This window comes from Phodopus roborovskii, unplaced genomic scaffold (genome assembly GCF_943737965.1).
Source record: "Phodopus roborovskii unplaced genomic scaffold, PHOROB, whole genome shotgun sequence".
NCBI classification, from domain to species: domain Eukaryota; kingdom Metazoa; phylum Chordata; class Mammalia; order Rodentia; family Cricetidae; genus Phodopus; species Phodopus roborovskii.
This window is the reverse complement of record NW_026126549.1, coordinates 17915273-17932012: the sequence shown is the minus strand read 5'-3', so window position 1 is coordinate 17932012 and position 16740 is coordinate 17915273. Positions and strand designations below refer to the sequence as shown.

Below are 16740 nucleotides of genomic sequence, written 5' to 3'. Positions count from 1 at the left end.
ACTGAAATGACTGCTTATTTTAATCCACTAAACACAGAAGCCTGAAAAAGCTTTCAGGGTATTGGTGGGTGCTTTAGAAGTATTGACATATATCATTTCCTGTACTGTTAATGACTATCGTTACCTCTTACTACTTTATACGGTACTGATCAAAAAAAAAAAAAAAAAAAAAAACACAGGCTTTGGATAAGGCCCCTGGGTTCACAGTAGCTATGCTGCTTGCTCCGCGTACATAAGCAGCCTGGGTGGCCTCAGCTCTTCTCGTTTTGAAATAGGCATAACGACCATAGCAGCATTTTTAATCACTAAGTGGATGATCTGGGGGAACCCCTCGGCTCGGGAAGACGGGATGCTGCGCAGTGGCACAGTGTCTCTTTCTAAGGCACATCATCCAGGCTGCTTACTGTCCTCCTCGGAGTGTTACAGGCTTTTCCCCAGTTTTGAAAGGCTTCATCGGAATAACAGAAGCAAAGGGCACACCCGTTGCCACGTCACTCCTGCCACTCCCTAGGGTCCAGGATGAAGAGTTGTCTCATTGCACCCACATGCAAGACGAGGTCATCCTTTTGGGCAAGAAAATTCACTTGACAAGGGAGGTGTCTCTCAGCTGACATTCACTCCACTTTAAACTCCTAGTTGTTAAGACTCCGTCTGTATAATTCACACGAAGTGCAGGCACACAAAGCGCAGACACATCCGTTTCCGGTGCCTCTTTAAGAAAGCGTGTCTGTTTGGCACTGACTGTTTCCTGGACTTTGTTATGTGCTCCAGTGTCAGAGAAAGAATGGTGTAGGTGGCAGAGACATCTGCAGTCTGAATGGGGCTCAGTGGGAGGGACCCTTGCAGCTCGCTTGGCCACTCTCAGTCCCAATCTTTGTAGTGAACTCAGTGAAAACTGCAACCTGGTTAACTGCCACACCACCTGGCTCAGGACATGCTGACATCTGCCCTCCTCCCTTTGCTGCTTCACAGAATTAACTAGATCATCTTGAAGGTCTTTGAAAAGTGTCTATCTGTGTCATTTTGGTGAGACGTTAGTAATAGGAAGGAAACTTTGTTTCCATGGTGTCTCTAATCTCCTTTAAGACAATTCAGCTAGGGAAATGGGGAAGTGTATTGCTCTGCTTTCAAATGAATGGATGGGGTTCCAGAGCTCTTGGCCATATCCATTTACACTGCTTTTAATACCGACTAACCAGTGGGTATTAAGGAGACCTGAGAGAAACCCCATCAGTCTATATTATAGCCTAGTGTTAGGGAGCTTCGATCTCAGGCGTCAGGCCCTAACTCTAGTGAATGGGTTAACCGTTGCTTCATATTAATGAACGCCAACACCGGCCACTTATTTTATTCTTGAAACCTGGACCTTAACTGAGATGTCCTTTTTATTGTGCAGACATTGACGAGTGTGCAGAAAACATAAACCTTTGTGAAAACGGCCAGTGCCTGAATGTCCCGGGAGCTTACCGCTGCGAGTGTGAGATGGGCTTCACCCCAGCCTCAGACAGCAGGTCCTGCCAAGGTGGGTTCGCCAGGCTTCCAGCTCATTTTCAAGTTGGATCAGCTACAGCAAATGAAGCCACGGAAAGGGCTGGAACAGGCAGCACCTGGAAGCAGAATACACGGAGCATGCCCCACATATAAAAGCCACTCGTTTAAGCATGGATTATTTTGTGGAATGAATAATGAGGAAGGCTGGCTTTCATCTCTTATGAAATATTTCTGGCTAAGATCCAGTAGTTGGAGGTTTGGCTTATTCTTTTTTTTTTTTTTTTTTTTTTAAGCCATTTCCTTTTTTCCTTTTGTGTCGCTAAGTAAATGACAGGGGACACCCGTCTTCGGTTTTTAAGTGGTGATCCCTTGCCTACCTCAGCCACCTGTGTTTATTATGATCAGTAAAAATCAAAGCAGCCTGTTTCTGGCATCTCCTTTCCTGTTTGAGTGTGAGGTGTGTATGTCTGAGACTAGAAGCCTCCTAACTCCATCAAGGACTTGTTCACCACTGCTCAAGAGGAAAGGAAAATATATATATATATATATATATATATATATATATATATATATATATGTATATGATCTCCTAAAAAAACTGGGCTTTGTGTCTAGGGGGAAAAATGGATTTTCTCTCAAGTTAGAAATTCAATTCACACATTACATGTAGTTTGGGCCATCAAGGTGCTATGGGAAATATAACACAATTGAAGAAGGAAAAGAATTTAGTTTTGTTGTGAGACCATGAAACTTTGACAAAATTTAACATTCAAAGAAACCCTACCAAAAAAATTTTTTTCAACAAAAGTCAACCCCCTCAACTCCAACAATGGCTCCTCCTCATCTCCCCACTCAAGCTAACTATGGAGCAAAGGTCTTAAAATGAAACAAATTTGAGGTCCTTTACTCACTATAGTGTGAAAGAAATGACAAGTACCCACAATGACACACAATCATGTCCATATCAACCAGACAGAAACAAATTGTAATGGGGATGCAAAGGCAGGCCTCACCCCCACCCCGGCATCAGAAAGTAGACCTTGAGAGAGAAATTATGCCTGAGAGACAGAGAGTAACCATTAAGCAGTATGGATTGCATCTGTGCACGGTGGTAGATGAAAACCCTCGGGGAAAATGGCATTCTCTTACAATCTGCTAGCAATACATTCTATATGTTTGAATTATTGAGTACAATAATATAAATAATAATATAAATGCAGTATTTTTTTTTGGTGTTTTTATCCAAAACAGTTATAGTATCAGACACTTGGGTTAAGTGGCAAAGCACTAACCTAGCATGTGTGAGTCTCTATGTTCGATCCCTTGCACTGTAGAAATGAGGAAAAACAAAAGATACCCATTGAACCAAAATAGGATTTGTTTTATATATTATCCTGTAGATAAGCATGCCTTACCACTTGAACTATACATCTAGCCAAAGATAAAGAAAGAAAATGTTACTGCTTATAAATATCTTAGGATTTAGAAAAATGTAGTTACATATTAAAAACTTTAAATATCTTTGTAAACAAAGAGGTGACCTTATTTTGCATGTCCTCAGATATTGATGAATGCTCCTTCCAAAACATTTGTGTCTTTGGAACCTGTAACAATTTGCCTGGGATGTTTCACTGTATCTGCGATGATGGCTATGAACTGGACAGGACAGGAGGAAACTGCACAGGTACTGTGAGCCAGTGCTTGACAGAGGTATTCTATGCTAAATACATAAACTCAAAATCTTCTCAGATTACCTGTACATTAGGCTGTGTGTGTTCCAAAAAAAGAAAAAGAAGTATACATTCTGATACATTTACTTTCTACTATGGAATTTATTTGTGTTTAGATAAACAGCCTCATTATTTAATACAAAACTAGTATGTATTCATATACATGTGTTAGCATATGTCAATTTGTATGTGTTTTTCTTATTTTTTAATAAAATGTATTACAGACAAACCTTGCAAATAAAAGAGAAAAGCACTCACCAAAATTAACCAGACCAGGAGTCTACACATTTAGGTGAACTTCTCCACAGGCTGACTAGCAATTCTCAACCTGTGGAGCTTCTCATTGGACTCTTCATTGTTCTTAAGCAGATCTTTTTTCTCCCTCAGAATTGCAGCATTTGATTATTGCTTATACATTAGGATAGTAAATGGCATTGTTGAAATGTCATTTCTATGAGTTCCAGGCCTTTCTGGTCTATATAGTGAACTTCAGGCCAGCCAGGGCTATAAAGTATAATCCTATTGTCTCCCCACACACCCTCAAAAAAATACACACACACACACACATGCGCGCACACACACACACACACATACACTCACACATACACGCATGTGCACACTATGTAAAATCCCCACCACTATAGAACCTACTTTAGGCTTATGTTGACCCTTTTGTTTTCATTTTACTGAGGCTTCCACAGCAACTCTAATAACTTGGGGGAAAGATTCTCTCAGTTCCTTGGAATAGCAATTCGTATATAGAAGTAAAGGTGTTAACATGGGCATCTTACATGTTCATAGATATTGATGAGTGTGCCGATCCCATAAACTGTGTCAACGGCCTATGTGTGAACACGCCTGGTCGCTATGAGTGTAATTGCCCACCTGACTTTCAGCTGAACCCCACTGGCGTGGGTTGTGTTGGTAAGTGAAATATAAACGAAATAAATAGAATCATACAGACAGAGCTGAGTATTTGAATTCTCTTGACAATTAACTATGTGTTTGATACAATTCATTTGAAGAAAAACCTGTTCACTTAAGAAACACTCTAGATCATTCCAAGTTTATAATTTGAAGGACAATTCTGAGTTAAAAAAAAAAAAAAAACAAGAAAGGAGGTAGTAGATGTTAGCAGTGACTAAATCCTTACTAAAATAAGCAATAGTTTTTTTTTTATTCAGTATAGATTTTATTTTCTGTAAACTCCATTAAAATCATTTTAAAATGTTAAAAAGGATCCATTGAATGTAGATAATATAGGACAATGCTTTTTGCATCTTAAGATCTATGAACCATAGATTACTATCCTGGTTTTATATGTCAAATATATTAGCATACCAACTCTTTCATAGATGTAAAATGTTCATTATATCACTTGAGGTGAAGCAGAATTAGAAACCAATGTAGACACTGTACAGATTTTATTTTAATGCAATCCAAACTCTCAGGAAACTGAGGCAAGAGGACAGGAAAAGATAGGAATGTTGAATGAATTCAAAGCAAGCAGGGGAGGGACCATAAGTTAAGTCAGTTCTCTGCACCTAAGACTTGGCATCAGAAACAAATGAAAATATCAAAGCATAACAGTGAAAAGCAGCCAGATGGTTGCTCTGTGTGCAGCCAGGAGTAAAGGTACTTTGTGGACTCATAAAGACTTCCAAGTACCCTGATTGGGATAGGACCTCTTAGGGGTGGCCTGGCCTAAAGCAGTTCTTCTGAAGGATTACTTTAGCTACAAAGGCCAAAACAGACTGGCCCTTGACCAAGGATTGAAGCTGAGAGCTTAGTTAGAGGACCATTGTAGTAATCTAGGTTAGAAAAAGATGGTGATATCTGGAATTCAGACTAAGGAGAAAAGGCATCAGTGATGTCAGTTGCCAGATACATTTTGATGATTAAGTTATCAGGCCTCATTATTGCTGGAGTGAAAAAAGAATGAGTTAGGGGTCAGAAATAGCAGCAATCCTGGACAGCCAAGAAAGGTGGAAACTTCCACCCGCCGCAAAACCCCTAAGACTCAAGAAGTACAACAGATCTGTGTGTGGAGCAAAGAGTATCCAGTGTAATTCCTGGAAGTGTTAACTTGGAAATAACTGATAATTCTCAAGAAAGAAAAACAAAAGCTGAAAGGTTTAGAACTCAGAAGAAGGGTAAGAGAGAAGTCTGACTTGAGATCGCTCCAGGGAAAAAGAAAATTTGCTGTTTAAAGCCATGTTTCAAAACGGCGACTATAGAGACGAGGCAGCCTTTACAGGCGATGGGACCTTTCACAAGAGAGATCCAGTTTGACAGTCTGTAAGTGTTGCTGCTGCGAAGATTGCAGGAAAGCCATTGAGGGACGCAGAAGAGGGAACAGAGCAGAATGAGACTGTTAACATGTTATGAGCTTAGTTAACTCAGCACAGGTATGTTTCCACTTCTTCACAAACTCAAGGTACAGAGTAATCATACCCAGTTCTCTTATATTCACCTCATTCGAAATGTCCACCGTACCCCCAAGTAAGGAATGCCTCACTGCGTTGTTTATTCCGTGAATATATGGAAAATGCTCTGTGGTCTCCAGTGACTGCCGCGTGTCGTCCTTTGTTATGACTGACTCAATCTTGAGAAGTTTAAAAACAAGGGACTGTCTTGTGCCAGGAGTTAGGATGCACCCTCCACATCTGCGTGTAAAATCTTGACTTTAGCCCTCCTTAGGGGGGAGGGGACGGTGGTTCTCTCCAAAGCAAGGACCACTTTAAGCTCTTCCTTTGTTTTACAGACAACCGTGTGGGCAACTGTTACCTGAAGTTCGGTCCTCGAGGAGACGGAAGTCTATCCTGCAACACAGAGATCGGGGTGGGTGTCAGTCGCTCCTCCTGCTGCTGCTCCCTGGGGAAGGCCTGGGGAAACCCCTGTGAGACGTGCCCCCCTGTAAATAGCAGTAAGTATGGAGTGGTAATAAGAGGAACAGAATATCCCATGTCCAGATAGAAATAAGTTGCTATTGTATTCTTGAACTGGGGGCTCAGGGCGGGATGGCTTTGGACTGTTGTCAATAGTTGTGCTAAAATCTGCCAAGAGTATTTTGCAGAAAAGGAATTTTAGTTCATTTCTTCCTGGTTTTTTTTTTTTTTTTCATTTTATTTCTCTAGAAAGTCATATTACCCACAATCCAATCCAAATGGTCATAATATGGATTGTCCATGGTATCACAGATGAAGGCCAGTCCCAGCTCTTCTTGGAGGTTGTTAGTTCAGGTCCGTAGGTGGAGTGTATCCTGGAGTCAGTCACAGAGCACCTTAAATGGAAACACGTGTTCCCATATACACAGAACCCAAACCTTTGTACCATAGACTCCTGACACTTTTATTTACTTGCCAAAACATGTATGATATGAATTACCTAAAAGGAAGTGTTTTCTTTAAAATAAAAACCAGAAAAAATGGTTTTCATTACCCCACTGCATGTTACTGATGAAGTAATGATATTTGGAAGTAAAATGTGATATACATTATTACAAATGCATTTGGAAGGACGCAAAGAAAAATACCCTCCCCCACCCCAAGGATTTGAGTTGGGCCATTGCTAAATGTTTGCCGATTGTTTCAACCACTTGGATCCAAGAATCAAACTTCTTGTTTACCTTTTCTTTTTTCCCAGCTGAATATTACACCCTATGTCCCGGAGGGGAAGGCTTTAGACCAAACCCCATCACCATCATCTTAGAAGGTGGGTTCGTCACTAGTTCTCTCGTAGGCTTTATTTAATAAGGAAAAGGGCTTCGTTAAGAGGGAATCTGCTACAAAAGTTGGTATAAAACAGTGCCAGCAGGCTTCTTGAGTGGAATTACAGGTAGGCAGTCTTTCTCGCACACATGTTGAGCAAGAATTTTACTGGGAAGTAGCCATACATGGCCTGCATCTGGTGTTCAGTTGTTATGTGAAGAAACCCTTGTTACTTTGTCCCCAGCCAACTCCCCACAGCTTGCTTCCATTACTCTCCCCAGAAAAACAGCAGTTCTGCAGCAAAAGCAAGAGAACCACAGTGAGAATAAACCAGCACTTGAGGGCTTCGCTTGAGGTGCACAGATGCCTGTGGCCCATACACGCTGTCTTGTTTGAAAGCTGAAAATATTGACTCTTTGGTTATAATGTTTGTTGTTAATTAACTGTCTCCTCTTGTAGACATTGATGAATGCCAGGAGTTACCAGGACTCTGCCAGGGTGGGAACTGTATCAACACGTTTGGGAGTTTCCAGTGTGAATGCCCACAGGGCTACTACCTCAGTGAGGAGACCCGAATCTGTGAAGGTGAGGGGATCTGGTGCTATTCCCTAACACAGTGTCTCCCTGAATCCTACTGGAGGAGTCTGTTGAAACTGCTGATAGCTTTTATCTTTCTATAGCAATGTTGTGCTTTTGTATAATGATAAATTCAATTTGCAATTATTTATTAGAATTTTTTTCTGAAAATGGAATTATGAGTATGAAATTAGTTACATGTAAACACTGACAATAATTTTAAGTAGGAACAGGCAAACTTAAATGTGAAAATGTGAAAGTCAGTCAATATTGGTTGATAATTTCTAAACGTTGGATATAATATAAAGACACTGAAATGTTGCATGGATTCCTCCCCGTCCCTGTCATGTTGTCGTTATCGTTTTGTTTCTAGGAGACCTTCTTGCCCATTCTTGCTCTTTTTGCTTCAATTTCTGGATAACAGTATAACTTAAGTGTATGTGGTAGGGTGAGGGGTTGTTTCTAAAACTGACCATTAAGAATGACACATTATTCTATTGCAGCCTTTAGTTTTGAACTTATTGCCCAAATGCATCTGAAAGAAATGTGATTTAGCCTACACTGAGAACCTAGGAGGGGGACTACTAATTTGAAAGGAGGATCACATAACCTACTCCCAGTTTAAAACTGCTGTTAAGTTTTAATTCGAATGGGCATAGGAAAAAGCAAACTTCAAAGACATTCCTCTTGGAGGACATGAATTTCCCCAAATATGTACAGGCATGAGGAAACTTTTTTATAGTTCATAGTTTTTTGGGATTGGGAGCTTTTTATTTTTATTTTATTTTTTAAGTATGTTCTTGTGGGAAAAAAACAAAGTAAGTTCTTGTGGCATGTAAATGTAAATACATCCTTTGGTGGTATTTTTTATTTCTGAATCTTATAAACACGGCATAGGGGAACCACCTGTATTCTCTTTAGTAGGCTATATCATGTAGAGTCATAGAACCAACCTAACTCATGGATGACCTTGCCTCTTATAGACATTGATGAATGTTTTGCCCATCCCGGCGTATGCGGACCTGGAACCTGCTACAACACCCTGGGAAATTACACTTGCATCTGTCCACCTGAGTACATGCAGGTCAACGGAGGACACAACTGTATGGGTTAGTAGCCGGCACTGAGATGCACTCCTGGAGTCAAGGTTGCTGGCTTTGCACCTATGGTCGATCTGTTGTCAGAATTACTGTTCAGGGCATCTGAAAGGCAAATCGGAATGCAAAATCTTTATGAATGGGAAATCTTTATGAATGAGGAAGTGCTTCAGAGTCCCATAAGCTCCTCTACCTCAAGCCCTTAATCTTCCACCACATGGTGACATATTCTGTAAATCTGAGGTTTAAAAAAAAAAATAGGATTTGGAGTTACAGGTCTTAGATGATTTTGCTTCTCTCTCTCTCTCTATCTATCTATCTATCTATATATATAGATAGATAGATAGATATATAGATATATAGATATATATATTTAAACACTTGATTCTTTTTTCAATTAAATTAATCAATACATTTAATTAGATGGATATTTTAGTAGAAGAAGAAATGCATGCTAATTAGCCCACAAAATGCCTTGCCTAAATGCAGGGGCTGTCCATGTGAACATAGCAGAGCAGTTCAGAGAGTTAAGATAGCTGACCATGACAGACCTTTTCCAGAGTTGCAACCCTTAGGAAAGTCGACTGAACATGTTTGTTGGCCTCCCTGCTCTTGATGCTGAGCTGACCCATTTCTCTCCATGCAGACATGAGGAAAAGCTTCTGCTATCGAAGCTATAACGGGACCACTTGTGAAAACGAGTTACCTTTTAATGTGACCAAGAGGATGTGTTGCTGTACATACAATGTGGGCAAAGCCTGGAACAAACCTTGTGAGCCCTGCCCAACTCCAGGAACAGGTAGGAAGCTGACACTCTGTCTGGTCAAGGCTTTGTCTGACACAGTCACACAAAGGGGCCCAGTTCCACAGAGAGATGCCCTTGTTCGGCTTGGTTCAAGGTAGCAGAAGCTTGAGGTGCCAGCTTGTTCACAGAGCATAGATCAGAAGGCAGAAGCAGGTGCCACCTTAAAGTTCAACCCTTCTGGAATGCTTCCACCAGGCATGACCAACCTCTAAATGCTCCAGAGCCTCAGAAACAGCAACCTCAATTTAAAAGCCAGAGGCCAAGTATTTAAAGGGTGAGCCAAGCAAGGGCATCTCAGATGCATATCGCAACAGCCTTCCCTCACCTGGTTTGTGTTCCATAAGAAGTGAAGACATTCTCACCTGTTTCCATTATCAAACTCCAGAAGTCAAAGTTCAAGATTACTGGTTTGGGAAAGTAAATGTCATTCTTCTCTGAGAGTAAACAAAGGGCTTAGGTCTGGGTGGACAGGTCTATATGTATATGAAAGTCCTGTCACTTACGTGACCCAAGCAGAGGACTTGCCTGTTCAAATGACACCTTCTCTGGAAAATGGGTTAGTCAATCAACAGTGGCAGGGGCTATTCCATGTGGGTGCCCTGCTTTCTGATAAACTGAGATGATTGATGTATGGATAGGAGGGTGGATGGATGGATGGAAGGACGGACAGACAGACAGATGGTAGGTAGCAATAGGTGGGCAGGTAGTTAAGGAGATGATAGGCAGGTAGATAGATGGATGATAGATGATAGAGAGATATGGATGGGTGGGTGGGTGGGTGGATAGATGGATGGGTATCTGAAAATGGCCGGGCTATTAGAAGCCACTGAATTGAACAACTTTGTGTTTACTGATTCTAGAAAACTACAAAATCCTCACACTGATGTCACTAAGAGTCACATGCCATACACATTTTACCATTTTACCATACACACTTTTGTCATGACAGCCATCTGAAACACTTTGCTCTAACACAGCAGTGTTCCTTTAAGTTTCTGTTGACTTGATGAGTCGGTAAGAATGAACCTGATAGTCTCTATTTTATCTCTTGACAAATTGTTGCTTTTATTTCTCACATTCCAACAGGTAGACCATAAACAAAAACAAACAAAACTCCACCCTTGCTCATGGGTCATCTCTGGCCCGAATCTCCACTGCAAAACCTTTTCTGCACATCTGTGCCTTGTACAATGATGGCCTCCTTAATTAAATTCAGTGTCTCAATCTTAATTCATAAAGTATTTTTGTTATGATTAAAAACTTTTATTTATAATTAGTGTGTGTGTGTGAGTGTGTGCATGCCCGTGTGTGTATGTGTGTGAGTGTGTGCATGACCGTGTGTGTGTATGTGAGTGTGCATGCCCGTGTGTGTGTGTGTGTGTGTGTGAGAGAGAGAGAGAGAGAGTGTGTGTGCATGCCCGTGTGTGTGAGTGTGTGCATGCCTGTGTGTGTGTGTGAGTGTGTGCATGCCTGTGTGTGTGTGTGTGTGTGTGTGTGTGTGTGTGCAGTCAGAGGACAACTCTGTGAAGTTGGTTCCCCCTTTCCACTTTGATGGTCAGGCTTGCTCCACGGGAACTTCTACAGACGAGCCACCTAAACAGCCGACTGAAGCATTAGTAAAGGTCTTAGTAGCATAAGGGGAAAAAAACCTAATTGCCAAAGAAGTTTTGCCTTCTTTAATATTTTTCTTACCTTCTGATATCAGATCAATAAAAAGCTGATGATAGAGATGGTGATGATAGAGAATGCCTAGACCATCCCTTTGTAGAAGCAGACATTGTTATCAAATGCATGTAATTGCAATTTAAAAGACTGCTTGTAAATAATGTAAAAAAATGCTCCTGTTGGTGCCAATTATGGTATAAAGATAATTTGAATGTATCTAAGGATGTTAAGAGTGCCTGCCTATGCTTCTGTTTTAAAGCCGACTTCAAAACTATATGTGGGAATATTCCTGGATTCACCTTTGACATCCACACAGGAAAAGCCGTTGGTGAGTTTGTCCCCATTCTATTTGTGAATGCACACATACATACATATGCATGTATATGTCACATTTAGTACTCAAGTGTCTCAAAATGTAACAGTACCACAAAAATGTAATCATATGGACTCTAAGCTAATGTGATCAGTAAATTAATCAAGAAACCATCTTCCAGACTTTGACCAAGTGTTAATAATAATATATTTCATCAGCATAGCCTAGCAATTAAAGTATGATAATTACTTTTCAATCTCAAAGTTCCATGCATACCATGCAAAAATTCAGATTTCCATTCATGCATATTGTCTTATACAGCTAAATAATCTGCCTTGTGTTATGTGTGTGGGGGGGAGGGTGCCTTATGTGTGTTTGTGAGGGTGCATATGTATGGTGTGCCAGTATTTCTAAAGGCCAGAGATTGGTATCTGATGTGGTTCCTCAACACTTTCCACATTATTTCCTGAAGCAGGGTCTCTCACTGATCCTAAAGGCTACCTACTCAACTAGACAAGCTGGCCAGGAGTCCCCAGGATTCACCCATCCTCTGACCCCACCCCCTCAGCCCTGGGATTACAGATGCATGCCACCATGTCCAACTTTTATGTGGGCACTGGGTATCTGAACTCAGGTCCTTATGCTTACCCACCGAACCATCTCTCCAGCCCCTTCATCTTATTTCAGCCGCTACTTATTCTTTTCAAAAATACACCTCATTTTGTTGTTGTTGTTTATTTTTTTGTATCATCCTTTTCATTTGGTCTCACTATGAATTTACAGAATTCCTTTTCAGATAATTTTTTTCCTTCCGAATGTACTTTCTGTTTCAAATTCTATTTTCCCCTCCTAGTTTAAACAATAGGATTTTACATCTCTGGAAGCAGTGTGTGTGTGTGTGTGTGTGTGTGTGTGTGTGTGTGTGTGTGTGTGTGTAAAAGTTACATTAACTTGAGAAAACATGGTTTATCGAATGAACGTAAGCCATTAGGATGACCTGACGCCACGGGTGGTTGGGGCTTGATTCCTTAAGAGGTGAGCTTGCACTCTTGCCACTTAAAATCACTTTCTGGGTTTCACCAACCACCTTCATTTTTCCACCGCTCCTTAGAGGAATTGTGCAGTTCTTCGTAAGCCACAAGGCCATTTCTGCTGGTTTGCATTTAACGTGAAACTGTATATTTTCATTTCAGGCTACACATAGTATTACTTTAAGGTAAGATAGTAAATACCTTTAGCAGAAACACATATATTTCACTAAATCTATTCAATTTCAGACATTGATGAATGTAAAGAGATTCCAGGCATTTGTGCAAATGGTGTGTGCATTAACCAGATCGGCAGTTTCCGCTGTGAATGCCCGACAGGCTTCAGCTACAATGACCTGCTCTTGGTCTGTGAAGGTAATCTGAGGAATATATGTCCAAATCCCAAAAATGTAAGTGGCTTTGGGGTGGGCTTCCTATTTTGTACCACCTCTTCTGTAGTGTTTAAGACTTGAGTGTGGAAGTTGGTGAACTGGATGTGACCCTAGTATAGCAGTGTGGAAGACGGTTTACCTGGACCCCATTGCTTTTGCAGACATCGACGAGTGCAGCAATGGCGACAATCTTTGCCAGCGCAATGCAGACTGCATCAACAGCCCTGGCAGCTACCGCTGCGAGTGTGCAGCTGGCTTCAAGCTCTCTCCCAATGGGGCCTGCGTAGGTAAGCAAGAGGCTAGCAGTCACCAAATAACAGCCTGTGGATTCCCTGTTCTCGAAGGACTCCTGGCTTCCTCACCACAAAATCCTTTAAGGATGATTTTAGAAAGACTGTGCAACTCAATCTATTCGTCATGCTGGAAACACTTCCACCATAACGTTCAGATTCTTCTGCTGAGAAACGAAGCTCCTTCAGTGGATTTCTCTGGTATAAAATAGAACACTTGAGGTCCCAGGCAACCCACAAGCATTGCATGACTGAAAGGAGAAAGTTGGGTACTTGAAAGGCTTGCTTATTTTGCTTCAGCTATTGTTCTGGTTCATTCTCAGCCTGTCTATAATAATAAATAGCAGGTTAGAGAAACCGCATCTGTGAAAAACGAGGGAAACTTAATAAAAATCAGATATGTATAACATGTGGGTTTTTTTTTTCCTGTTTTAGATCGAAATGAATGTTTGGAAATTCCTAATGTTTGCAGTCATGGCCTGTGTGTTGATTTGCAAGGAAGTTACCAGTGCATCTGCAACAATGGCTTTAAGGCTTCCCATGACCAGACCATGTGCATGGGTAAGAAGGGTATTCCTATCCAGAAAGTGACATGAGGCTGGGCTTAAGGACCATGCTAAATGGTTTAAGGCTTTGGGGTAAAACTTGCAAGTAAGGGCATATCATAGTTGGCCCTCTACTCAGTGGTTCTCAACATTTCGCTCCAGAAGTTCATGTGGCGTGACGTTCATTTGGATGAACTTAGGCCTAGGAGGAATTTGTCCACACAATGCATTTCAGAATGCAGAGGGAGAAGTAGGGGTGACAATGTTAACACACATGCAAATATGCATCCTTTTTATGCCAACTGTAGCTTAGGATTTAGTGGCTTTGTTTAAGATTTAGCTCTTAAAATAATTGCAGGCAGGAATACAACTATTGTCTTTAAAAATTCCCAATAGCTGGTTAATTGTTGAGAGTGTTGGTTAATATGTTTCCAAAGGCAGGTGGGCAGGATGCAGTGAGGCTGGGATTGAACCAAATGTCTTAGCTGTGATATCAGCAGAGGGTTGTGCTTCTGCCGGAGTTCCTCTCTACACTTCATATTTAAAGGAGGAAAATTAAATTAAAAATGGGGTTATTTGTGAGTAGTATATTGTCCTTGTAGAAAAGACAGGTCTTTTGTGTATCCACTCTATAGGGATTCTAAATGAGTATTAAAATCAGGTTCAATAGTGGAATCGGAAAAGCCTCAGTTTACCCTGGGAGCACTTTCCCACCATGGGCTGCCCCAGAATGACAAGAGAAAAAAAAAATCTCCTAACTGATGCTTATGAAAAGTATAATATAGATTCTGTCCCACGTGCGTGGACTTTCTGAGAAGGCTTGCTTACGGTGACACAGGGGTCTCCTTCTATACTCTCTCAAAGAGTATAGTCACTACCAAAAACAAAAATCTGTGATATTTATGTCTCAGAAATTCATAGGGGAAAAGTACGTCCCTATATTAGCAGTTCTCTGGGACGGAGACCTCTGGGACATAGCTTCTCCTGAGGGACTGTGCGTTCCTTGTGTGGTGGTCCTGCAGTCTGTCGTCCCAGCACAAGGGTCTGCTGTCTGCAGTCACAGATGACCTTGCTAACTATTCCCACCAGGATTTTTGAAAAGCTCATGACTAAATTCTAAACAAACCCCTATTTGGATTTCATTACTTCATTAAAGGGACTAAAGCTTTCCATTATGAAATTAAGATGTATAAATTCTCCAACAGGTGTTAATGATGCGTTAACATTTGATAAGCATCTCTGCTGGTGACGTGTTCCTACCCTTTGCTTCTGAGAATTGTATATACCAATAAGTTAAACTATTTTCTCTTTTGTGAGTTTGCAACCTTGATTTGTTCCGTCCTTTTCCCTCCTCCTCCCCCAGCCGCCTTTCTTCACAATTCCTCAAACAAACATGGGTCCCTAGCACTATCCTGGGGCAAATCCAAATAATGAAGTAGTGGGGATGAAGAGATGTTGAAGTGAGTTACTGGTTCTAGTTAAAAGCTGAGTTCTTCTCTGTAGATGTGGATGAGTGTGAGCGGCATCCATGTGGAAATGGAACCTGTAAGAACACTGTTGGATCCTACAATTGTCTGTGCTACCCTGGGTTTGAGCTCACTCACAACAACGATTGTCTCGGTGAGTCCTTCTGTTGGTTCAGCCTTGCTTCTTTTATCCCAATAAAATGCACAGAAATAAAATCAAAGAGCACAGAGGACTTCTGTTGTTAAGCTTGCACACGTGCCAGAAGATAGGCAAAGCCATCTATAGTTTATAGACACACAGATTAAGATACACGGGGTGAGGTTATAATATGGGCCATCATTATTTTATTCGGGAAGAAGTCACTTACACGAGAAACGGATGACCCCCAAGTTTCCTGCTCCAACAAGTGCGGGCAGGGTAGATATCTCACTATACTAGTTACCTACAACCATTTGTTTCCCTCAATATCTCAAGACCTTCCACACAAATCCAGTTTATTGGGGAGAAAGGTCATTGGGACACAGGTAAATAGATCAGGACTGATTTATAGTTTAGGCTCTTTGTCCTCTTGAGGTGAGACGGTGAGAGACCCTCAATTATTCTTATGTTACCTCACATATTTTATGTGAATTCCTGCCTAATTTACACTTGAACCCCAGCAGATTCTACATACCCATGTCCATGTCTTAAAATTTCCTTGTCCAATTTCAAAAGCATATAGCACCTCCCCCCCCCAAAAAAAGCACAATGAACAGGCTTTGACATGGGCCCTCAGACCACACCTATGCTAAATAGAGGATTTCAGCTTTTGCCTCCCACTGACATACCAATGGGACATGGGAGTTGATGCCAGGGAGGTCCCCCAAGGAAATGGAGTAAATGTGAGAAAGAAAAAAAAAGGCAACACTTGTACATTCCCTATCTGCTTTGCAAGGTAATACAACCGTAGCCACGTGACCTGGAGGTGCGAAGGAAGAGTTCAGGATGCCCGTCTACCATTGCAGGATCATCACAGCCCATCCCACCTCCTAATTACCACCCTCCCTGTTGATTCTCTTTATCCTTCAGAATTCTGCGATCATGAAGAGGATTTACAGCTAGATGGATATTTTATTCAATACTCTCAGGTTCTTCAGTAGGTCCCCAGTCCCTGATTTAAAAAGGGAGACCCTAGAGGCACAACTGGTACACTAATCAAAATGCAGTCTTCAGAAAACATAGGCAGTGACTCATTCGTAATGAGCCCAAGGCTGGCCTGAAAACCCAGCACTTGCTGCTGCCTTCTTTGCAAACTGCGTTTTTGTCAGCGGGCCTACACTTTCTAACATAACTGATTTCCGTGTTGGCATGCTCGCTCTTTGTCCTTGGATTAGGATCCTGTGTCCAGGTAGTGATCTGAAAATCATTAAGTCACTGTTCATCCCATAGTCCACTCCCCTCTGTCAAAAGAAATACTTTTCCATTGGGGGGAAAAAATAGAAAGATTTACCTTAACCTGTCAAGCTTTACCTGTTTATAAATTTCCTAAGTTACAGCTCAAGTCCTTGAAAAAACGAGGAGGCCCTGTGTGACCTTTTAGTGATTTATTCCTCAGAACACATGCCATTTTCTTTCCTGTTACTCAAGTACAA

The 16740-nt window shown here is 41.3% G+C and overlaps 1 protein-coding gene across 1 annotated transcript in view; it reads left to right on the top strand.

Moving 5' to 3' along the window:
• Positions 1-16740, top strand: part of Fbn2 (fibrillin 2) — a 187646-nt gene that overhangs the window by 135543 nt on the left and 35363 nt on the right. The window contains exons 34-46 of the mRNA XM_051200751.1: positions 1397-1522; positions 3053-3175; positions 4023-4145; positions 5986-6147; positions 6867-6935; positions 7391-7516; positions 8491-8616; positions 9251-9403; positions 11334-11402; positions 12665-12790; positions 12969-13094; positions 13533-13658; positions 15146-15262. Of these exons, the coding sequence (XP_051056708.1) occupies positions 1397-1522; positions 3053-3175; positions 4023-4145; positions 5986-6147; positions 6867-6935; positions 7391-7516; positions 8491-8616; positions 9251-9403; positions 11334-11402; positions 12665-12790; positions 12969-13094; positions 13533-13658; positions 15146-15262 (1572 nt within the window). The remainder of the gene's footprint in view (positions 1-1396; positions 1523-3052; positions 3176-4022; positions 4146-5985; positions 6148-6866; positions 6936-7390; positions 7517-8490; positions 8617-9250; positions 9404-11333; positions 11403-12664; positions 12791-12968; positions 13095-13532; positions 13659-15145; positions 15263-16740) is intronic.